This window comes from Ambystoma mexicanum, chromosome 9 (genome assembly GCF_040938575.1).
Source record: "Ambystoma mexicanum isolate Mex_15411 chromosome 9, UKY_AmexF1_1, whole genome shotgun sequence".
NCBI lineage: Eukaryota > Metazoa > Chordata > Amphibia > Caudata > Ambystomatidae > Ambystoma > Ambystoma mexicanum.
The window spans coordinates 1,226,189,391-1,226,215,332 of NC_090931.1; the positions used below are offsets into that span (position 1 = coordinate 1,226,189,391).

General features: G+C 43.2%; 1 protein-coding gene across 4 annotated transcripts in view; it reads right to left on the minus strand.

Moving 5' to 3' along the window:
• Positions 1 to 25,942, minus strand: part of MGAT5 (alpha-1,6-mannosylglycoprotein 6-beta-N-acetylglucosaminyltransferase) — a 1,044,542-nt gene that overhangs the window by 447,963 nt on the left and 570,637 nt on the right. For all 4 annotated transcript variants that reach the window (XM_069616573.1, XM_069616570.1, XM_069616572.1 and 1 more), the window contains 2 exons: positions 7,174 to 7,343; positions 5,424 to 5,558 (listed from right to left, as the gene is read on the minus strand). In XM_069616573.1, the coding sequence (XP_069472674.1) occupies positions 5,424 to 5,558; positions 7,174 to 7,343 (305 nt within the window). The remainder of the gene's footprint in view (positions 1 to 5,423; positions 5,559 to 7,173; positions 7,344 to 25,942) is intronic.

Genomic DNA, 25,942 nt, shown 5'->3' on the forward strand with positions numbered 1-25,942 from the left:
AGGTAAAAAAAATGGGTTTCCTTAATGGAGGAAAAATTAATTTGGCAAAGGGGGGACTGGCGAGGTTCAGCGCAAGGACCTAAGAAACTCAGGAGTAGTGAAGAAAGCTGCAGGTGAATGCAGGGGGCGGGGTTTGCCAAGACTACCGCCAGGTAAGTAGAATTAGATACAGTTTTTGCAGACACACTGCGCATAAACACTGAATAAAACTAGTTGATTAAGTGATTTTTAATTGACACTGAGGTAGCCTGACACGTGTTTTGGGCACTTGCCCTTCCTCTGAGGCTGTGAGCAGATGTAGTTCAAATATGAACCTAATTGAAGGTAAGCAATTTAAGATGGATTTCTCATGGGCTCCACTGTCATTTGCAATTGCAACAAGGAAGTAAGGAAGCGTTTCCGCGTGTCTGCAGCGTTTCCGCTGAGAATTGAATCTGGAGCCTGATTCAATTCTCAGCGGAAACACTGCAGACACGCTTAATCAACTAGTTTTATTCAGTGTTTATGCGCAGTGTGTCTGCAAAAACTGCATCTAATTTTCCTTAATGGAGGAGTATGCCATGATGAGGCTAAACGGGAATTGTTTAGATGATGCCCCAATGGGTTATACCCGAGTAAGTGGTAAATTACCCACAACCCTCGATTATATATTTGTGAATAAAATTGGTATACAGCTCATTAAAGATATGGCGATTCTACACCACAGTGAAATCGACCACTTCCCATTGTGTGCGTTACTGACATCGCTAGCAAAATGTGATCAGCCAATATTAACATCCATGAATGGAAACATCTCCATTAATACACAAGGGAAGCATATTCGATGGGAACAATAAATAAAAATTGAGTGGCAAATTTATCACACTTGCTCATTACCGCATTCAATGGAATTTACGACGACCTAATAGTGAGGTTGAGAGAGAAGATATTGTTTCTGCTTTTGCAAAAATGGTTGCTAACATTAAGGAAGCCTTAATGGAGCCACGTAAATATAAAGGTACAGCAGAAAGGAGTAATAAGCAACATAATTCTGGATTGATACAAATGGGATCCTGCCCCCAAATTAGATGGGTTTTGTTAAAACCTAACAAGGCATATGACTTACTGACATCGGTATCCTCCATTGAATATGCTTGGGCAAGAAGGAATGTTAAAGTATATGCAGCTTTCATAGACTTCTCAGCCGCATTTGATACGGTGCTCCGGGGGTTGCTATGGAAAAAGCTTACGGCATGGAGCATACCAGCCGGTCTATTGAAGATGCTATTGCAGAATTAGATTGGATGTTCAGGGAAGCCTAAGAGCCCCCTTCAGCACCCGTTGCTGAGTTAAGCAGGGGTGTGTGGTTGTGACCACCCTTTTTAATGTATTCCTCTTTGACATGGGGCTGGAATTCTTAAACCCTCTTCTATGCCCAGTTAAAGTAGGTCTCCACTCCCTAAATTGGCTGGCCTATGCCAAAAACTTGGGTGCTGGTTGACCACACTCCAAGGGGGCTGCAGAGTCTTGTTGAATCACTAGAGAAATACGCAAGTCAAAATGGTTTGGTAATAAACACTGAGAAGAGCAAGACAATGGTATTGTCCCCCACACCTTGTAGGAATAGAATTTATCCATGTACCCTGAACGCTGTGAGGTTAGAGAACGTAGATACCTATAAATATCTAGGATTACATCTACAGAGCAATCTGAAATGGGATACGCATTGGGAAGTGAAAGTGTAAATGTAATCAATATGATAAATCGCTTTGTAAACAAACAATGCAGTATGTCATTTCAGACAGTGGTGTTACTCTATCAGACGAAAGTTCGATCAATCTTTTTATGGTGTTGAAATATGGGGCGGTAATTGCATCAAATTTTCTGAGAAGATATGAAGCTATTGGATTAACTCTGTCGACATCTGTTGAACTACTCTATCTAGAGTTTGAGCTACCTGGTATCTTGTATGATGCAATCAAAAAAACGATCTTGTTTTTTGTGACAAATTGCTCAAAATAGGGCCCGACACAATGATTGGTGCATTGATGGCTACCTTTTGAGACCTTGATAATTATCTCACAATGGGCACCCTGGGTAAGATGTTTGGTACCTGCATGAAATGGCAAGAAGGATGTTGTAGAGTGAGACCGGACGGCACAGTCTATATTAGAAAGAACTGTTGCAAGAAAAAACTAACTGAGCATAGCAGAGAACAGTATTTAATCAATCTGTTTTCTGGTACAAATCATACTTCATTCTGTGAGTACATTGTAAAAAGAGATATTACGCCCTTACACATTAAAGCCCTTCCTAATAGTACAATTGTGAAGCAATACGTAAGGCTCAAACTTATAAGTATTGCCTTATTGACTCAGGGTTCTCAGTGGGGGATTCCGAGTAATAAACGCTATTGTCGGTTGTGTGGAATTGACACTTGAGAATTTAGAACATTATACTATTAGAATGTGAATGTTTGGTGAATACACACTGGAAATATCTTAAGGCATATAACAGCATCAACATGGCTGACCACACCATGATATGGCCTGCATTTCTTAATGGATGTGATATTAATCTGATTTTTTATATTGTAAAATTTTATTGGAAATGTATCGAAATAATGGAGAGATTAATCTAATGTGTTATTATCAGATGTATGTATTTAATGTTTTTAGGAGATTTAAATTTGCTTTGGCAATTACGGATACATTTTTATGTGAATTATTGTAAATGTTGAACATGAAATGAATTGTGGGTATTAGGAATTGTTGATAAGCATTAATGAGGTATGGATTTGTTTGTGGAATTGTTTTCATGTTGTATCCACAAGGCATGTTGCTATACATGTAGTGAATAAATAAATTAAATCAGTCAGCACTTAAGTGCCTTAAAAAATTCCAGAGCCCTGGGCCCAAATGGCCTCTCTTCTGCGGTATTGAAGCCCTGCACCAATTGTTTACTAATGTATGCAGGAGTAAACGTATCCCTGACTCATGGAAAGAGGCTATATTGGTCCCGGTCTTTAAGACAAGTGACCGTCTATGCCCTAATAATTATAGGCTGTTGTCATTGCTTGATGTAACCGGGAGGATTCTTGCAACTTGCATACTAGAACATCTTCAAGCCTGGTTTGACATGGCAGAGATTCTACACCCATGCCAGACGGGCATTAGACCTGGTTTATGCGCAGTACATAATTTTAGACTCATTTATCTCACAGGCCAGTTCTGCGGCTGGTCCTTCTTTGTATAATGCTTTTGTTGATTTTCGGTCAGCATTTGATCAGATAGATCGGCACATCCTGTGGGGTAAAGTGCGACAGTTGGGGTGCCCAGTTGGCTCTAAGAGGTCATCAGAGCTTTACATGAGGGTACTGCGGTTCGTATTAGTTTAAATGACATGAGGCTCCTGTCAGATAAAATACCTATTAATAAAGGAGTAAGGAAGGGTGGTATGCTGGCCCCCTTAACATCTATGTAGCAGATCTTTTGGCCAGGTTGCTAGTTTAATCCGGTTGCCCACCGCAGATAGGTAACATCAGCATTAGAGGCATGTTATACGTCGACAATCTGGTCATTTTTGACCATTTGGTGTCAGGCCTGAATGTGATGCTGGAGGGACTGGCTACATATGAAATGAGTATAAACTCTCGGTCACCCTTGGTAAAACCAAAGGGATGCTGGTTTCCTCCCAATAAAATCTGTAAGGTGAAACTGGGATCTTCTATTGGGACAGTTGAATATGTGGACAGCTATGAATACCTGGGCCTGGAGATGTCTAGAACCAAAAGGTATGCTGACATTATTGATACCAAGGTTGTCAAGGCAAGGCAGATTACAGGGGTATGTAGAAAGTGTGTGGGGTTTCACAATATCTGGGGTGTTAATGTTATACAATCAATGCTTATGCCCAACGGTACTATATGGGCTTGAGGCTCTTGCCATAAAAGACGTAAAATGGCTAAACGGGGTGGAAGCCAGATTTTGGAGAATGGTTTTACAGCTACCAGAGGAAACCTCGGTTGAATACATTCGCCTGGAACTGGGACTTGTCTCACTCAGAGCGCTATTACTAATATGTAGAGGCTGTTTGATGCTAAAAGCTAGAACCTCCCCCACATGCCCTTTATTAAATATATTGGGCTCTAGTTAAGAGTCTGGCCTGTAGGGAAGTAAATATACTAATTATGCTCGGTTATTCAAAGAACTTTGTGAGAAGTTGGTGCCTGGATTATAAGCATTGTTCCAACTTTGAAACACTGAAAGGTGCCCTGAAGCGAAGAATTCAGAAATATGATTTGGTACATAACTATGATCATCTTAGTACCCTAAAATGTTACTCTTATATGGTGTCAGTGGTTCACTAATATCTGAAGCCCGAGAGTTATTTAGAAGTATGCCCTGACCCTCGAGTCAGAGATTTCTATCTTCGGCTTCGCTAAATCAACTTCCGGTTCTGGCCATCTGTGGGACCCGGAGAGCGATTCCCTGCAACACTAGATTCTGGAGGATCTGCCATATCCCCTCTAACCTTGAAACACCTAGACATGTATTGACGGAATGCCCTTGCCTTGGCTCTTTGTATATGGTAACATTGGGCCATCTTGTCCACAATCATTACATTAAAAGCGATGAGTTTTGGATGCTTTGCCTTAATTGTACCTCAAACACTGCATTATTGGCCTTTTATAGGGTCTGGAGATCGATGGTTATGATGTTGGAACAGACCGACAGACATGGAATAGGATTGTGATGATTATGACAGGAGTTCATGGTAGACAAATGTATGTATTGGGCTTGTTAAATGAGATATGGAATGATATGACAATGACTTGAATTTTCTTTTTTTAGCTTCTTAATGTGGTGTATTATTATTTTAAATTGGTATATATGTGTTCCTTTTATATTTTGATAAATGTCTGGTATTTATGAAATTGGAAAATATGACAAATTGTGTTAAGAATTCGTAAAATGTGTGTAAATTGTTATTATTGTAAATGTTCCGTTTCTGAAGATACAATTATAATAAATTAAAAAAAATAAAAAATAACCATTAGCTTGTTTTAGGCAATGCCAGCAATGGGTGCACATCTCAGGGCTTTAAGTAGTTACTTCACCTAAAAGAATATTGCAAACTGATGGCATGATCTTCCTTTGCAAATGATGGGTTCATAGGAACAGGGTACTCACAGCAACAGTTATTATAGATTAGAGCTGTAAGTTACTAACATCTATAGACAAGCAAAATCAAAACAATTAGGAGTGACTAAGAGAAAACAGTCTGTCCACAAAGTCCATCATTTTATTTTACAAACAATGAGGAGGACTCCATTTCGGATGTGACTCGCAAGTTATTATAATGAAGTAACACCAATTTCTCCCTTATATGTAAAGCAAACATGTAAACCAAGTAAAATGTGGCCATACTTGTAAAACACTTACTGATAATGCACCCACGAGGGCCCAAGCGTCTTCTTAAACTGGGTGAGCCCCACAATGTCAATGTAGATCAGTTCCACCACTTTATCCCCCTGTGTGGGGCAGCCCGACCGGTTGCCAACAACCTTCTTCATTATCCTGGGTAAGGAAAAACAAGGATTGCAATTGGAAACAATTCATAACATTTGAGTAAACATATATAAATATTAGGAGACCACGCCATCCTCCCAAAAACTTTGCACGATTCGGATTAAGAGAGAGGGATCGGATGTATTACACTTTCCACTGGTGCAGTGCAATTTGGCAGCAGGGGTAAGGTGACTGCATTTTGTAATTACATATTTGTACTAGGGAATTGTCTTAACAGGGAAAAACCTATGTCTCCGTCAAGGGGGTGTGGCCAAATCACACATGTGAATCCACCGACGGAGAAAGCGGCCAACAAGTGGAGGTTTCCTCAAGCGATTAGTATTTACTAATTAAGACAGGAGTGGCCCAAGATAAGATAACATTCCTGGCAAATATTGATCTAACAGCTCAAAAGCATTCAGAGTTGGTAATGTGCAACTTAAAGGGATGTGTGTTAAGTCTGCAATGAAAGATAGTATTGGGCCCACAGAATTGCAGGGTAAAATGCGACAGATATTTTATTTTGTTAGTATAATAGAGGGACGTTTATACATATTTAAAATAAAAGAGCCTACAATGCTGCTAAAATACCAAAAACATAATTTGCGTCAATGTACTCAGAATACAGATATTTAATGTAATCCAAGTCCAAATTTGTTTGTGGCTTGGTGAAGCGTTGTTCCTTATACAATTCCACACCGTTTCATCAATCTGCACTATATTTGCATAGTTGCCCATTAGGACCCTGTAGACATTAATGGAGACATGACATTAGGAACACCCCACCCCTTTCCCCAGATTTCAGCACCTTCATACATGAGATGGTTGGTCGCCTGAAATCGGCTAAACATCAATGTGGGCATTTAAGGACCGGTCTTGGCACAAGGAATAAAACTCAAAGCACCATGTTTGAAGGCCCCACAGTTTCCTAGATATTTGCACCGCAATGAACTAAAGCACGTCAGGGTGAGACGACAGGTGGGGAGAGAGCACAGAAAGTATGCAGCAACACCAGCTTGCATGTCAGCCAGCCACACACGCCCATTCTCAGAGCAGTTTACTTCAGGGTGAAACGCACATCAAGCAATAAGCAACTCGGACAGCGACTTACAAGATCATTGATTTTCAACAATTGATGAGAGCGTTATCATGTCTGTCTGTCTTTTTGCTAGTGCTTCATTAAACACAACTTTCTCCACTGGATGAGGCATGGGGCGTGGTGAAACTTTAAAGCAATTCATTTATTCAACAATTAACTTACGCATGAATCTGCAATGTTTCAAACATTGAACAAAAAGCCTGTGCGATTTGAGACCAGGGATTAAGGTCGGGCTGGATCATTCGCCTCTCCAGATGTTGGAGGCACCTGTAACTGTGCAGAATAAGCAGCTTACTGAGCAGTGTGTCGGGGCTCCGTTTATGTAGTCCCAGGAGCCTGAAGACACAATGCCCTGTTCAGCCCCTGTATATATTTAGCTCATAAAAATAAATCTACTTATCTCCTACTTAATGAATTATCACTTTGGATTTCGTCTTCGCCATATTAAGCACTAATATAGGCCTCCAACAGTTTGCAAACGCTTTTCTTGTGTTTCACTTTTAAAATTGAAAGTAATCTGCTTACTCCTTGAGCTCAGCCAGTGAAGCCGAAATCCGTATGTCATGGCCCAGTAAGTAGAGCGATGTAATTAAATCACTCCACTGTACTAATTCGCCGAGTGGGCCACCGCTGAATGCATTCTCAGCAATCTTGAAGCCAGACTCTTTCGTTAAAAGCCCCAAGTGAACAAGGATCTGGAAAAGAGAGGAGAGAACAGCGTGAGGCTGCTGAACAGTATCACAGGCCGAGATGTCAGCTTTATTAACCGTTAATGCCCCTTTACTTGCTGTGCAGAACGGTCGAGATGTCAGAACGTTCAAATTAGGATACACGCCCTAACGCAATAGTAAATTTAATATCTCATTTAAAAATATATATTTAATTACAGTTTCCCATTGCAAAAAAATAGGTTACATTTAAACAAAAAACACCACACTACCTATTTAACACTTTCATGACAAATTATGATAAATGACATTTAAATTGATGTTCTCACTGTTCAGCTAAGCGACAATCTTGCAATTTTTACTTTTTCTCCAGGACTTTATCAGTTAGACTATTTTCGGGGCATCGTTAATCCATGTATGCTGCTACAGGATCCCCTGATCAGACAACAATTGGGAAGGTCTCAAGAGTCAACCACCTCGAACAGATCCCAACACTACAAATCTTACCTGGACTGTGTGTGTCGTCAGAGAGAATTGATAATGCACATCTGTGATGACCACACAAGGATTCTGCAAAAGGTCACACGAGCAAGCTTTCCTCTGGAAGCGCATCACTAGACGGATCTACATTCTGAAATTAACACAATCGAAATTGATGTTTACAACAACCCCATCCCCTTGTTTTAATGGGGGGAGCTCATTCCTTATTCCCAGGGACATATACTTATTCCCCCGCCCCATGTACCTCACTTTCCCCGTTTTTTGGGACTTTTGATCTTAATAAGGAGATAATGCTGCTGGGCGGGCTGCACTATCTGGTAACGGGCCTGAAGCCCATAAGTTAAGGCCACAGTCAAGCGAGGGCAGCCATTACTGGGGCACCAGGCCTTGTCCGGATGGTACAGCTCACCACCAGGACATTATCATTAGCACCCTTGTGGTTCAGCAAAATTACTCTCAAGGCAACCAAAAAGTTAAACAGGTCAAGGTGGGCATCGTGGTAACAGGCAGAGGGAGAACTAGGAGAGACGGAAAAATGGCTGAAGCTTTGCAGGTCAGTGGAGAGATGCACACGGGCCATTAGGTGAGATCGGGAGCACTCGTAGGAAGAGGGACAGGCGTTGAGAGGAACGTCAACTTGGGACATGGCAAATGACCCTAAAAAATGCAGGCGTGTTCCCACAGACAATTCCTGTGCTCCCCACCTGATTGGTTGCTGCAGTGCTTCAGGACTCTAATAACCATTACATATTTTGACTTTCACTCACCTGGTGGCAACATGGTTGAGCCGCAAAGGACAATTCTAAGAATGACATTGGGTGCGTTGAGGTACAGTGTAATACAACTACAACATTCACAAAGAGAATGTCCACAGCAGAGGTGCTTATACAAATAGACCATCTTCTGCAAAGAGAAGCCTCACGGTGCAGGTTGCAGATAAGTAAATTGTGCACATTTTCTTCAGTTGCCCCTGTTGAATCTCGATTGGGCCAAATGGTCATTATGAATATGGCTCACAATTGTGTAGACCTTTGTTTGTGATAGCCCAACATTTGCATCTAGTTCCCCCGAGTTGGCACCCGTGGGGACACTGAAGTACTCAGCAAGCAGGGTACAACTGACCATGCTATAAGGTACAGAACCTGAAATCAAACTCTTGTATGGTAAGGATAGGGTGCAGCTGTCCTATTCCTGGGTGATCCATTTCCAGCAATGTGCAGGTGCTTATTTGTCCACCTGTGTGTGGCCCACAGAGCAGGGTATGGGCTGGTGGCAGCTCCATGCTGAATTTGACAGGTGCTCTGAGTACCCTCCATTTTGGGATACCCAGGCCCTGCCATTGGAATCAGTTGATTCCTGATAGGAAACAAGATGGCCCCTGTGGCCTCTTGCTTTCTATTGCCTGTTACATTGTTTTCCCAAAGTCCTGGCAAGCCCTGGCTCTGTCCCTTCCACCTGACTGACTGTTCGGTGGAAGTTCCATATATGGTGTTGTTGGGAAGTCCAGGCCAGACTGGGTGGAGCCTTCCCAGTGACTGTATGTTGTGGGTACACCCTGTGGGTGGGACATGGGTCAATGGAGTGTGTGACCAATATGCACTTCTTGTTGTGGATGTCTGGTTTCTGGTATGAGAGAAAAAGACTGAGACAGCCCTGCCCAAAACTGGTATGAATGCAGTGTGCAGTGTTGAATGGTTGGGTACTTGTCCCAATACACATTCCTTGTTGTGAGTGTCTGAGAGGGAGGAGTATGGTCTGAATGCACTGTATGCCTGATTGGCTGATGAGTGTGACCCAGCAGTGTGGATGAGAGGCAGAATAGTATATCTGGGGACCTCCCACCACTGGAAATTGTTCAGAAGCTGAGTCAACACTTGAAGAGTAACTGGAACTGCTTATCCTTAACGCCCAGCTCGAAGAAGAACTGCTGTTGCATTTGCTTCGACCCGATACGAAAGCTGACGAGTTCGTCGAGAACTGATCCAAGAGAGAACCTGGCTAGGCGCCCTCTTCCCATGCTCCGAGGGACCATCGAGCACCACCGACCTTCGCCGAAGCTCCCTGGAAGTCAGACCCTGGAAAGGCTGCCGACCGGAGACTGGGACCACCGAGGAGAATGAAGTGAAGCACCCGGACATCGATGCCGTCAAAGTCCATCACTGTTGACCAGGGTTCGGAGTATCGCCGTAACCGCTGGAGGCCCATCGAAGCCGTGTTGCCCAGAAGAGGGGACCGCTTGACACCGTGCCGCCGACGACCGGAGCACCCCGCTCCTTTGCCCAAGACTGTTGAATCGAAGGACTCCCTTGTCCGCCCCGTCGACCGCTTTATCCCACCAGAGAAAGTTGAGGACGCCGATGCACATACGTTGGTGGGTTTCCCACCACCCAAAGACCACAAAGACTTCGACGACTTGACGCCCTTGTCGGGCCACAGTTCTTCAGAAACTCTTTGCAGTCCTGAACTATCCAACGCCGAGGTTCCCCGCACACCTCATCCTCGCAGGAGTACCGCTTGGATAGACGCCGTGGTCTCGGCACCCTCGAATCTTTCATAGATGATGTCGATGCCAAGTTCACCTTCTTCGATGTCTCTCGACGATCCGTGGCTCCTGCTTTAAAGGGAGTCCCTCAAGAAGGATTCATCGACACCTCTTTGAAAAACTCTGCTTCACCAGGTACAATTGGGGGGGGGGGGAGGGGGGGGGGCGGTAGAAACATTATAGAAGGAAATAAGACTTGTAGAACAATATATGGACTGGGCTTGTTATATCTCTATTTTAGAGGTTGCCCAGGTGGGGGCGGGGGGATCTCCACACAACTGTGTCTAGTGATAGGGGCCAGTATTCTGCCAATTGTTCCAATTAACTGCTTTCCTCCTATGTCTATTATTGTTGGTTGCCTTTATTAAGTGATCTGTGTGACATTTAACCAGAGTATAGTTGATGCACTTTAATGAGATCCGATACTAATTGTGGTACCACTTTAGAACTGTATATATTTGCCATTGTATATTTTATGAGCACAAAGTGAGTTATTGTGATAGTGTACATAACCTTGAATATTAAAGACTATTTTCAGTAATACAGTGTGTGTACATTCCTTTGTGGGGGCTTGGGGACTGCACTGTACTTAAGAACCAGCCTGCATCACCTCCTGAGAAGCTAGGCCTTGATTGGGGACTACACTGTACTTAAGAACCAGCCTGCTTCACCTCCTGAGAAGCTAGGCCTTGATTGCTCGACTACGTTGCAAATAATAGAGGATCTTGGCTGGGGTCCATACAATACAACCCGCTGTTTCCACAGAGACGATTTCACTTTCTCGCTGCCGGAGACGCCGTGCAGCTCTGCCTTGGATGAACGCAAAAGAAACCGGGCTCAAGTAAGTTTTAGCATACACGCTTCATGCGTGCCTAGACAGAGGGGGATTCCATCACTCTTTCCCCTTTATGCACCTTTGTCGAGTTGCGTTTATTTATATCAAGTTTGGGCACTGATTGTCATGTGCACCTCGATAACCCCACGGTCATGCGTTTCTTTGATACACAGGTTTTGCCACGTATGGACAGCCAGGTTTAGAAATCTTGGAGCACAGTGAGAGACTCCACTTATTCAACTATAGAAGACACTATTCATACATAGTGGGTGTCACCACTCCTTCCACTAAAGAAGACAATTCTTACCGCTTGAGGTAAGACTTTTCCTATGTTTCCATTAAATGAGAGAGGACTAGGATCTATACAATATCCTTATAGATTCTATCATTTTGTTCCAGGTACATATTTGTCCCTTGAATTGGCATATTTTGGTGTCGTCCAGATATCCACACCCATGATGGATTCTACTGCTCATCCAAGCACTGGATAAGCTATTGGTAAGAACCAGGCTACACTCCTGTGAAGCTGTTTTCTTTGTTTTAATGAAGCATCCTCAGGGAGCTTAATGAATCATTATTTCATTTCAAGGTCATTCCTTTACTCATCACACTCCATTTATTATTTGTAGATAGAGACCCCGGGACTACTCCATCACACGTCCTGATGAAGGCCTGCCCACATAGCTGCATCTTACAGCTCTTTTCTAGGCCGAAACACTGTTGTGTCGATGATCATACCAGCTGAACAATGCACAGTTCAAGCATTATTGTTGTTTGTTTTTCTCAAAATGTCCATGAAACTATGTTTATGTTCATTCTATAACTGCACAATTGGAACAATTGACCACATTTTGGCAGTGCTTCTGTTTGTGTTGGTTGCATTTAAATCCAGCTCTTTTGTCTACTGGATTATACATACTTGTATTGTATTTTAAACACCACTGGGTGCTCTATCCCCACCATTCTTTGATAAATATGATTAAATACATTCAGTTCAGAAATGCATTACTCAGGACTGTGATATGTGTTTATATGTAGGATTGCTGTGACCTCTCACCCTCAAATTTCGTTTTTGTTCACTCAAGTACGTCCACCTGGGCTTTTCAGGGTTTTGCCAGGTGCCCTTATACTGAATCTAATCAGTGGAAAGATGTCATGCAAATGGTAGATTGTGCTTGACAAATACATAGTGATATAGCAATTTATACCAAGGCTTTTCATTATACAACGGAAGACAGTTTCTCTAGTACTCAAAGTTTGAAGGATCGACACGTTGGGGAGGAGACAATGACTATACACTTTTCAGTGGCACATTTAGTACGTGAAAAATTGAAGTGATTCTGGCTTTGGATTCCACCAAAAACAAATGGACCCAATTTGATTCCTTTTCACCACCTTCTTATAGTGTCCCACAATACAACAACTTCAAAGGCCTCATTGTGAGTTTTGTGTTAGACAGCAAAGAATTAAGTGATTGTCTTACCATCAATTATTCCACATTTATCACATATCATACTAAATAATAGAAGTCCAGATGTATGTGTGTGTCCAAAGCCATCCTGCCCACTTTGCCTGCTATCACCACCAGAGGGAGCTGTTGCCTTATGCATGCAACAATGAGACTTCAAGTTCATCTTCCAGATAAAACAAAATGTGTATTTCAACAATGATGACATACAATTAGCTGCAGAAAAGGCCCAGGACAGTGATACCATTTTAAATGCATACTTCAAGTTGCATACATTAAGAAAATATATACATCATTTAAAACAAAATATAACAGAAATTCATTTGATTAAGCACTTTTTCTCTAACAAAATACATTACTTTTTTCAATGTACTTATGTAATTATTAATTGTAATATTTCTTGGTATTATATGAATAATATTCTTCATGTACGTTTTAAACTTTGACTTCAATGTACTTTATTTTATGATCTCATGTCTACTTCCAATCATGCTGAACGTGGATTGTATTACTCCGACATCCCTGAATACTATATGTTTGAGTCCAAAACCCAGTGCAATCCAAGTCAATGAGGAGCAGATACAACAATTAGCCGTATGTACTATGTTGAGCTTTCAAGGTATTCTGTGAGATTTTGTTTGAAGTTACTACTCCTCCACGTAAAAGGAGCAGGACCCTTTACCCATTATTTTTTTCGATTAACATAAATTGCGTTAAAATACACCATATAATGTATTTCCACTCTGAAAATGTCATATTTTACGCACATTAGTATTTTAATAATAAAGCACTGTTTATATCACGTAGAGCAAATCTGACAATGAGAAAACCAGCATCAACCTTCCTTCCCACAGTCCACTGCATTTCAGTAAAATATTTCTTGCATACAAGTGACACATGCTCCTTGTAAATCTGCAAAGGGAAGTGCTCACTGGTGCATCCTCAGTGTACAAACACATGAATAATGTGCACTTGCTTTTCAGAGATCTAAGACAACACCAGCACTGACATGTGCACAGTCAGAAAGCAAACAAAGTAGCAACAGCTACAGAACCCTGAAGAAAAATTTCAGGGCTAAAACAAAAGGATTACCGGATTTATTTCAAACAAGTGCAGGTGTTGCTATTGTTCTTGTATGAACAAATTCCAAACAGAAAAGCAGTTGGAAGAATAAATGCACTATTTAGGTGGATTTACTGTCTTTCAGGATACTCAGCAATTGCTATTAAAGATGATTCAGCCACACACAGCCTCCAAAGAGTGCATTTGATGGTTTTTATTCTCTGTGCCTTTCAAATAAAAGCATGAGTGAAAGGGAACTCGGGGCATTTCACATCACTTAAATCCAGCTTAGCTCTATCAGACGGAAGCATTTGATTGGCCGTAAGTGGTATCTGGTCTTGAGTGCTGTATATGGATGTGGTCTTGCAAGTCCTCGATGCACGGTAGTAAGTGATTGGTGCCTGTGAGCAAATGTCAGCTCAGAATGTTGGCTGCGCGTGATAAGTGCACAGTTCTATGAATCTCAGTTGGACCCAAGCTGGCATGCCTGAGGATGGACACGTGGGTGTCTCATGGTCTTAAAAGAGTAACTGGATTCTTGTAACTTCCCAAGTGAGAGGTATCTTCCTATGATTGAAAAGTGGCGACGTGTTACAAGCAAAACTGCCCCCACACTTGCACTGCATGGGGGGCACAGCCAAGTGACACACCCACCACAAGCTGCACACTTGGATAAGCTGCCACTGTATGGTGCTACACCAGGAGCCTCTGACGGCCCATTTATTAATCACCTGTATCCTTTCCTGAAGGGGCAGCGGCTTGAGGTGCTCTACACAGAGCCCCAGAAGGCTTCTTATTGTCTTGAAATGCATCATTCTTTGCAATGGCAGCATATGGTACCCTTCAGCCTAGTACCGAGTGTGGTTGACTGGCAAGGTTTGACATTTTTTACAGTGTGATGTGCCAGCAATAGGGTCTATACATTAAAATACAACTTTCCTTATGCATTTCTTGCAACTTTATTTTAGGATCAGCTGCAAACCATACAGCGCACCATAAGACCTCTCTATGTAATCAGGCTTGAAGGTATAATCCTCTGATTATGGACAGGCCATCTGCTGCTAAATTGTTCTGGGAATAAACCGGACTGGTCCTATGGAACAACTTGTGATGATATAGCACAGAATCATGAGTCGTGAGAGAGTCTAGTCTTCTCCAGTCCTCGTGTGTTTTTCCTGAAAGAGGAGCTGCAGCGACATTCTCTTGCGAATTACAGACTGTCTAATTCTGAAAGCCTGCCTTCTTAACTTGACTCCCGCTGCGTAGCGTCGCACGTGTGTTGTGAGAGAGTCCAGTCTTCTCCAGTCCGCTCCTAGACACGAATGGACTGCAGGCACTTCTCTACAGTGTGAACATTCGGCTTGCTATGGCTGGTCAAAAGGGCCCCTTGACCCGTCAAAAGTTAATGCAATCCCGAAGTCGGCAGGGGGCAGACTCTCGACATGACGCCCAGACCCAAGGCTTCTGCTGTGCACTCGTAACAGCGCTTTCAGTGGCTTGCCTTTGTAACACAATCTCTGCTATGAGTTCCGTACCGGATTCAACCTATTCCCCAGTTACTATCTCTAATAGACTTTCATCAGCGGACGATTCTAGGCTCTCCTGTGTAAATGGAGTTTGGGAAGGGGCCAGTATACTTACAAATGGCGGACAACCACCTTGACTTCGCCGAGAATCAGTCTTTGTTTGACATAACTGACTCTGAGCTAATGGAAATACGTCTTCCAAACCTGTCAGCATCGCAAAATGACAACGGCAAAACAGCATTAGGGGGAAAAAAGTGGACATCATTTCACATTCTGTAACAAATCCTACCTGTGGGGAAATTGTATTTCTACTCTACCTGAAAACATGCATAATATGGCAACTCCAAAAGAGACGGCTCTACAAAATGAAATCTCAATGACACATGTATGCACCACGGATGGACGGCAACAAAATTCGTCTGACAAACAGATTAACTTGCCATTAACTGAAGAAACTACTAGTGCATCAAGCCGTCTGCAAGCATCAATTATCTTACCACATCTTAATACCTGAAACAGCAACAAGCATTGTGAGCGTCCAGGTGGCGCAAGCAAGATTGGTGATTTGGCACTGGTACACCAATCGGCTCTGTCAGGCTCTGCTTCTGATCGAGTAACACAATGGACAAAGGCAGTATACCAGCCTACCTTCCGTGTTACGATCCAGTGACTTGGGAAGCATGGCTAACTGAGCGATTAAAATCAGAATTTTTGTCATTAAGAGACTGGCTTAATGAAAGCAGTACTGATACTTACAGTAACAATTCAGCAAAATCCAATGGATTAAACAAGGTCAATCTTGCACCGAAAAACTGACGAAGGTTGGAACTAGATACTAATTTCAATGATTTCGCCAGTACACTGCAAACTAGAACACCGTCCATAAAGTCAAAGTTGACTCAAAAGTCTAGATAGTGACATACTGACACTTTCAAATAATATTGATCCAATGAGACACGTTGGGCCCGTTGCATCAAAAGTACAAACAATAACAGATGAACATTCTAAGTGCACTTTGCCTACTTCACGACCCTCAGATGCTGATAATGAAGCAGTAAACAATAGCAATCTATCCAAAGCAGCTGGGATTCAAATTCATAATAACGTTCTTGCGCCATCAATCGTACTAATTCCATTTGTAAAACTTTATGAGACGAATGAAGTGCTAAAAGATCAAGGGTCTCTTTTGTCCACTCTAATTGCCAAAACAGAAGCACTTGAACACTTCACAGTGCAAATAATATTGACTAAATGGAGAAGCTGAATCCTCGCGTAAATGGCAAGATCGATTAAGCGATCTAGCAACTAGTGAACTAGTTGCAAAAGCTTCTCATTGAAGCAGTGCTAGAATGCACAAAATGGATGCGTCACAATTCCCTTCCATAGATGTAAAACTTTTGACGTGTCCGTGTAATGTTAAATGCATGTCTACAATACCCGAAATAACCACGATTCCTCAATCAGGCAATGGTTCAAAAACAGTGAGACAAATCTCCCCAAATACTGATTTTGGAGTTACTAAGACAACAGAAAACGTTTCTAGACCTACACCGTCTTTGCACAGTACTGAAGATACTCCAATGTTCTCAATTACATGCCCTCAATAACAGTCGTGGCATGTTCAACAGACACTCCCAAATCTTACAAATGGACACTCTGGCTCCCCAAAGGGTGGACAATTTTAATCAGTCAAAGGAGCAGTTACTGAAAAGTGAGCTTGTGAACCCAACCAATCTCAAGCTCCGCCACCCACTACATCAGGAAATAAACCTTCATTTGGGTTTTTTGCAGGAGCATAACAACAAACTGTGCCCAGGACTGACCAAAAAAAATAAAAATGAAACAACCTGGTTTAAAAACGGCTCCTGAAACTCGAGGAAGGAAAGAGTGCCATTTGTGCCAAAGAACAGATCAGAAGTTCATTAGAAACGTATCAACTCCACCACAAACTGGTCTGTTTGAACGACCAACACGGGACGCTCCACTGGAGAAAACAAAAACTCTGCAAGGCAACATAACATTAACTCAAACTGACCCCAAAGACCGAATCAATCCTAATAAAAGGTCAAGGGTAGATTTAGAAGAAACAGCTGAATCTGACGCCTCATCATCAATTGATTTATGTGATTTATCTACTTATTCCCTTGAAGACGATGAAATAGAAATTGAGGAGAACAAAGCAAATGCGTTAAATAAAAGTAACAAACCTTCAGTCTCGCGCTCAAGGGAAAATAAAGACAGAGACATGTCTGACATCTAACTTATGAGAAGAAGCTGAAACTCAGACCATTCGACAACAAAAAATATATATAATGTGGAAAAAGGAGAAAAGTATCAAAGTCAGAATGAGCCTAAGGAACTCGTACCCGTCTTAAATTTGAACCCAAGACTCAGCTCAGCCTAACTTCAGCGACAAGAGGTAGGCCTGCCTGATCGAAGTCGCTTTGTTAAGTTTTCAAATTCCGATTCATAATGTATCCTACAATTGTCAAACATTCTGTGCTAAAAGAATGAGATAACCCTGAACAGACTCAACATCCTGAAACTTTTCCATTGCATTCCTACACTGCTAACAATTACAACCGATGATATCACAATTGAGGAATATGCTTCAGAAAAGCATTCTGAGTGGGTATTTTTGCACATTCAATCTCAGTTCGTTGAAAAAATATTAAGAGAAGTTAAAGACAAACTCCTCTTTGTTTTGAGTTATCTCCTCACACACAAATTGAAGGAAGACCTCTTGAAGATGCAAAAGACTCCTCAGAAGATTAACCAACGAATGAGCAAAGACGACAACAATTACGAGAACATATGATTTTCACAAAATCTTCCTCGGAAGACGTACAACAGCATATTGAAAGTCTAAAAAGACCTGACTGGTCATCCAAGTGGCAATCCAGTAGACAATAGCACATACCAGCATTCCCTGATCTCATGGAATACTCTAGGCCTTATGCACCTCCACCAGGATTCTGATTTTATAGCAAAAGATTATTTCTTGATCTGCTTGCAGGAAACTTGGAGGCAAGAGATCCCAACACATGACGGATATTCAATCCTGTTCAATGCTGCAGCCAAAAATGAAACTTGTCGTCCTTTCTCTGACTTGATTACCATGGTAAAGAACAGTACAAATTGGAAGATAGTAAAATCTGAGAACTCAAATGTATTCGTTCAAGGAACTTCAATACAAAGAACATGCCAACTACAACTAGATTGTAAATACGTATTGTAATCCAGAATGATTGCTACTGGAAACTATATTGAATCAGTGACCACCATCATCGACAACTGTTTGCAAGATTACAATGACTTAGTGATTATCACTTGCAGAGATTTGAACTACTCGTGGTTTGATAAAAAGAAAGAGTCATGGACGCCCTTCAACATCGTAGTATGCCTGACCGCAGAACTCAATGGAAGATTGCATTAGACCTCAGAAATTGCTCCATGTTCAATGGCAATACTAGAGGCGCCATACCGGCTGCCTACACTTGGCATAGAGACCAATGCCAAAAGACACTCAATTACATCTGGACTTCAAAAAATCTTATCAGTAAAATGGATAACTTGACAATAATACAACTGTCAAGGAGTGACCACGATGCTGTCAGACTAACTTGGCAAATGGCAACTGGCGAAATGCTCATCTACAAAGAACATATTGCGATTAATCAAGGCCTACATCGGTTGCATATGAATAGGAACAAAATCGAAATCATTATGCTTCAAATGTCATCTAAAACCAATCTTAACAGCATCCAAGTAAATTATGCACCGTTACTCTCGCAATTTACATCAAGGAAATGCGGCTTCAAAATCGATTACCAAGAAAATCAGCAGCTCTTTAGCCGGAAAGTGCAGACTGAAAAGAAAAAACTGAATAAGGACATAAGGCGCCTGACGAAAGATGCCCATGCTAATTTAGTGGAGGCTCTTAAAAAACAGCGCCAAAAATATTGAAAATTATATTAAGTCATACACTTTGATACGTGATCAAGAAAGAGACGAAGAAATCTTACAACTGATCATTAATCATCACAGCAGATGTACTTGGTCAATAATTAATGAGGGATCCCTATATCAAAATGCCACGATGACCAACAAAGTTTCCCATGATGCTTGGATGAAACACTTTTTGGAAGTATATAAATGTTCTGCTGCTTCGATTGCTGGCCTCGATGAAGGTCCTTGGAACGTCTGTGAGACAAACGATGACATTTTAGCTGCTATTTCTAATTTAGAGAATTCAACGGCCACTGGCCCCGGCGGACTGTCAAATATCATGCTGAAAGCAAATAAAAATCTCTGGGTGATATTCATCGAAGATCTGTTCAGAAAGATTTCGATAATGAAGGAACTTCCCTCATCATGGAGATCAGCAATCATTGTACCTATATTAAAAAAAGCCAATCGGACCTTGCTTGATATTATTGGAAAGGGATTCATCAAAGGGGTTGGTAATGAGCTAAATTTAATTCTGCTCAACCTATTGAAACTACAGACCATGAAAGAAGGAAAAAATATGTTGTTCCTTGCATTTGTAGACCTCCGCCAAGCCTTCGATAGCATCAATCGAGAGAAATGTTGGAAAAAAACTGCTGAACTTTTGCAACCTCTAATGGCTCTACACCCTAATACAATGATAAGATTAAGACTAAATGCCAATGTAGACCTCTCAGGTGAAATTCCAATGAAAAGAGGCGTAAAAGCAAGGGTGTCGATTAGCTGCTCTGATTTTCAAACTGTATATATTTGACTTACCATCAGCTCTATCAAAAACTAATTAGTTTCCCCCAAGGATCAATAAGAACCAAATAAGTTGGCCCATTTAGGCAGATGGCCTGGTCCTGATTGACTCTACACAAATTGGCTTACAAAGGCTCTTATTCAATCTTCAAGAGTTTCTACACTTAAATGATCTTTGTGTAAATGTAACAAAATAAAAAATTGTAGCTTTTGGCACCAACTTGGGGGAAAGAGGCAAAAATGTCAAATGGTTCATAGATAATGAACCATTAGAATCTACTAACTGTATCCGCTATCTCGGTATCCTATTTAATAAGTCGATACAAGAATGGGAATGGCACCAAGATCTGAAAACTAGAATGATTAAACTGTCTCTGCAAGGTGTAAAGTTGAATACAGCAAGTTCACATTAAAACCTGTAATAATGTTTTACACCCAAAAGGCTGTACCTAAAGTGACTTTCGGCAGTGAAGCCGGCTTCAATATAAGTCGTACAACATGGGACTATTTAGAAGGCCTATTCTGGCAGAAAATACTTCGACTTCCTCGAAATGTCTCAATAACAGCAATCCGATATGAACTTGGCCTTGAATGCTTATGCTCAACTGTGGTTTGGAAATCTGTGGCAGCCGCAAGAAAAATGTGAATAAATCCAACATCTGCTCCTTACCAGATATTATATTTACCACCTGAAAATGTGCAAACCAGACTGCTGAAAGTTTGGAAAGATAAAATTGATGAAATCTTGACTCAAGCTGACACTAAAATGGACACTCTTATACGATCTTCAAGCAGTGGAGAAAAAGTTGAAGTGGTGGGATTGGATCAACACTTTCGAGCAAAGGTTGATGTTAGCTTCATCATTGACTGATGGAACTGTTGCACGAGGAGCAAATCAAACTCCGAACTACCTATTAAAATTTCCCGAGTCGCTCACAGTCCTGCTACACAAACCAGGGAAAGACCCTGAGTTGGCTACCTATTACCGCCCGATTGCACTTCTGAATAATGATGGTAACATTTTTGCTAAGGTTCTAGCTGGCAGACTGGGGGCGGTTCTGCCAAGCCTGATTGACTGCGATCAGACAGGATTTATTCCAGGGAGGGGGACCCATGACAACATTAGGAGGACTATAAATATCATCGAAAGCGCCTGCAGATTGGAGGTGGAAATGGCGGTCATATCTTTGGACGCACATAAAGCCTTCGATTTGGTAGATTGGGGGTATATTCGGACTGTCCTGGGGCATTTCGGCTTTGGTCCAAATTTCAACACATGGGTAATGGCCAACTATCAAACCCCCACCACACATCTGCGGGTTAATCGCACCAGGTCAGGGGCAATACACATATCCAGGGGCACTAGGCAGGGATGCCCACTCTCACCCCTGATTTTTGCCCCATCTATGGAGCCTTTCGCAGCGAGAGTCAGGCAGAATAGGAGGATTGGGGGGATCACCGTGGGGACCACAAATATAAAATTGTTCTATATGCGGGCGATGTGTTAATAACAGCATCAAACCTGCCATCGTCCTTGGGGGCCTTATGGGAAGAGGTAAAAGAGTTTGGGGGCCTATCAGGGTTTAGAGTAAACATGGACAAATCGTCAGCCTTAGCAATCAATCTTTCTAAGCAGGAAAGAGCTAGCCTCAGTCCCCTAATGCCAATTCCATGGGCGAAAGGAGCAATTGAATACCTTAGGGTACATCTCACTAAAGACCTGTCACGCTTGTACTCAAGCAACTTCCCGCAATTGATCAAGGAATTCCAAAACGATCTAAAGAGGTGGAAGTCCCAAGAAATCTCCTGGTTTGGGCAGATTACAGCCTGATCCCCAGGTGGCTATAGTACTGCATGGCATTACCAGTTCATATCCCGGGTCCTGTCCTGGCTGCTCTGCAAAAGAAAATTCAGGAATTTGTCTGGGGGGAAAAAAAAAAAAACACGAATCGGCAAACGAATAATGATGCGAGGGAAAGCGCTGGGCGGGCTGGGAGTACCCGATGTGACTGGATACACACTAGCGGCGCCGCAGTTGTCGCACGCATACTCCTGGGTACAAGAGTCAGACACCCTGAAGTGGATACAGCTCGAGGAGGCCTGGTACCTGGTCACGCCTTCAGAACTCCTACATCGGCCAAATATAAAACCACAAGCAAACAGTGGCCCCCTCTCTGCAACGATTAAAATTGTCCACAGTGGAAGGCGGCAGCCTGGAAATGGGGCATCCGTGGTGCTCTGGGCCCCCTGTGATGCTGGAAATGCATCGTAGAGAAAAGGGCCTCCGTATCCTTGTCCTTTACTGCTGTTTATCGTGTGTTCTGTCGTGTTTTCCGTGCAGGAGTTCATGTGGGACTCCTGGCGGTGTAGCTGTCTCTCTTTTGGTTTGGTGAACGGACCCGTGGGATACCCTTATGGCACCCATGGGTGGGGGTACAACCCTGTGCCCCTAGTGTATGTTTTTGGGCACCTGTGGGTGGCCCGCAGGGTATGGGCTGGTGGCAGCTCCATGCTGAATTTGACAGGTGCGCGGCGTATCCTCCATTTTGGATACCCCGGCCCTGCCATTGGGATCAGTTGATTCCTGATGGAAACAAGATGGCCCCCCGAGGCCTCTTGCTTTCTATTACCCATTACATTGTTTTCCCAAAGTCCTGGGAAGCCCTGACTCTGTCCCTTCCCCCTGACTGGCTGTTGGGTGGAGATGCCATATATGGTGTTGTTGTGAAGGCCCGGCCAGAGTAGCTGGAGCCTTCCCGGTGATGTGTGTTGTGGGTACCTCCTGTGGGTGGGACCTGGGTGAATAGAGTGTGACGAATATGCATTCTGTGTTGTGGATGTCTAGTATCTGGTGGTTGACACAAAGACTGAGACAGCCCTGCCCGAACCCGGTATGAATGCAGCTGGGAGTGTTGAATGGCTCGGTACTTGTCCCAATACACATAATTTGTTGTGAGTGTCTGGAGAGAAGTGAATGGCCTGAATACCTCGTGTGCCTGATTGGCTGCCTGCCTGCATGAATGCCCTTAGTCGTGATTGGATGCTTGAGTGTGACCCAGCGGAATGAATGGGAGATCAACAGTATATCTGGGGACCTCTCACTGCTAGGAATCGTGTTCAGAAGCTGAAGTCCACTACGACGAGTAACTGGAGTAACTGAAGCTTGACCTTGAAGCCCCGCTGGACGAGAAGAACTGCTGTTGCTCTCCTTCACAATCTGAAAGCTGCTGTGCCTCCAAGGACTGACCCAGAGAGGACCTGGTAAGGCGCCCTCTTCCCGAGCTACGAGGGACCATCGAGCACAGCTGATCTTTGCCAAAGCTCCCTGGTAGACAGACCTTCGACAGGCTGCCGACCCGAGATGGGGACTGCCGCGGAATCTCAAAGAGAAGCACCGGGACTGTTGTCCGCCACTGTCGACGACCGTCGTCGCCGACCGGAGCCACTGTGCTCCTGTTTGCCTAAGAACTTCAATTGATCATCGGACGCTCTCGTCTGCATTGTCACCCGCTTTTCTCCCGCTGGAGAAGGCCCGACCGTTGACGTGCCAAGGAGCATCCACCAGTGGGTTTCCCACCACCTAAAGTCCACAGAGACGACGACGCGACGCCCTTGCTGGGCCACAGTTCTTCATCATCTCTTTGTGGTCCAGAACTATCATCACCAAGGTGCCCCGCACGCCTCTTCCTTGCAGGACGCCAACGCTCTGTCGTCGACGAGCACCGCTAGGAACGAGGCTGCCACTTCCCTACCGTAGTTCACCCTGTTCACCGTCGGACGTTAGACGACCCGTGACTCCTGCCTTAAAGGGAGGGCACTCAAGAAGGGCCGTCGATTCCCCGACACCGAACGCTGAGTTCCTCGACACCTCTCGACGATCCATGGCTCCTGCCTTAAAGGGAGTCACTCAAGAAGGATCGGTCAACGCATCGTCAGAGAACTCTACTCCACCAGGTACATTGGGGGGGGGAACCTTAATAGGAGGAAGTAAGACTATCGGACAATATATGGACTGGGCTTGTGCTATATATCTTTATTTACAGGTTGCCCAGGTGGGCGGATCTCCACACAGAACTGTGCCTAGTGGTAGGAGTCAGCATTCTGCCTATTGTTTCAACCATCTTACGTTCCTGCCTATCTCTATTGCTGGTTTCCTTGTTATTAATCTGCGTGACATTTTAACAGTACTGTTGATGCACTTTAATGAGATTTGATAACATTGGTGGTACCACTTTAGAATTGGATATATTTATAATTATTAACTTCTGAGTACAAAGTGCGTTATTGTGATCGTGTACATACCCTTGAATATTAATTATATAAAGACTGTTTTCAGTAGTACAGTGTTTGGACATTCCTTTGTGGGGGTTCGAGGACTACACTGCACTTAAGAACCAGCCTGCATCACCTCCTGAGAAGCTAGGCCTTGATTGTTCGACCACGTACCAATAATAGAGAATCTTGGCTGGGGTCCTCTGTGCCTCTCCTCTACCATATAGAGAGCGAAAGTACAGACACCCCCTACCAGTCTTTACACCCCCTGACCCCTATTTGGAATAATCCCGATTTCTCACAAGGCAGGCCCCCGCTCAGCTTCCAGCCCTGGAGGGAGGTTGGCTTACTGAAACGAGCAATTTTTTCGAAGAGGGAATGCCCATTTCTTTCGAGAGATGCAAGTCAAAATTCAGGGTGGATGAGAGGGAAAGATTCCACTACGCCCAAATCTGGCATTGGCTGTCCCACAGGGTGGTCTGGGAAAAATGTTCCAGAGAGTTAACGCTGATGGAACTCTTCCTTAACAACCCCAACTAAAAGAGGATGAACCTCTGCTCTTTATCGTCTCCTAGATAGGTCAGATCCCTCCAAAAAAGAAAGGTACATGCTTGAATGGGAGAAGGACTTGAGACGGGAAATAGAGGTCAAGGAATGGGAGAAAATCTGGACTAGACTGAATAAGAGCTCACAATGCATTACAAACAGGGAAAGCGGCTACAAACTTTGCTACAGGCATTATGTCACCCCAGCTCAGCTCAACAAAGGCAACCCGAACATCCCCGGAACCTGCTGGCGTGGCTCTTCCGCCCCCGGCTCACTATTCCATATGGTCTGGAACTGCCCAAAGGGAGAGACATACTGGAGAGAGGTAATAAACCACATGAAGGAAATCACTGGCCTCTCCATCCCCTGGGATCCTGGGGTAATTCTTCTGGGCGAGACAGGAGCAGGGGCATTCCCAGTCTCAGGGCACATCACTCGTCTATGCATACATCTACTCCTAGCAGCAAAAATCACAATGGCCCAGTTGTGGAAAAATGAAGACAGACCCTCAGTAGCGTTATGGTGGTCCAAGTGTTGGGACATAGCTGTCACCGAAAAGGTCACGGAAATCCGCTCAGACTCTCTGAACAGAGCCCTAAATATTTGGGACCCATTCATGGACTACGCAGCTAGGTTTCCAGCACTCACCAGAAGGCCTCCACTAACCAGATGGCTCCAATGCAGCCCGCTTTATTAAACTATATACTCAAACTGGGTCAACCCAGTGCGCAGGAACCCACTCGAACCCCGCGAAAAGATAGGGTCATGGACAACAGTTATCAGGTCACCAATAAACTCTTCCCCTGCCAGATAGACCGAATTACATTATCACATTGGCGCGGCTATCTATTACTGCAATGTTGTTGATGTTGTGTTTATCTGTAAAATCCAATAATATGTTACGGAAAAAAAAATCATTCCCTCAAGGTACCAGAGACCAGTTCTTGAGGTTTCGATTAAATCTCCATCACAAAAAAGAGATGTTGTACTTGAAACGTGACAAAGATATGCACTCCAACCTATGTCAGTTCTGTGAGAAATCAGTTGAATCCACGCTACATTTAATTACGGAATGTCTGAGTTTGAATATCCAAAGGAATACCTTTTTAAGATCCTACGCCA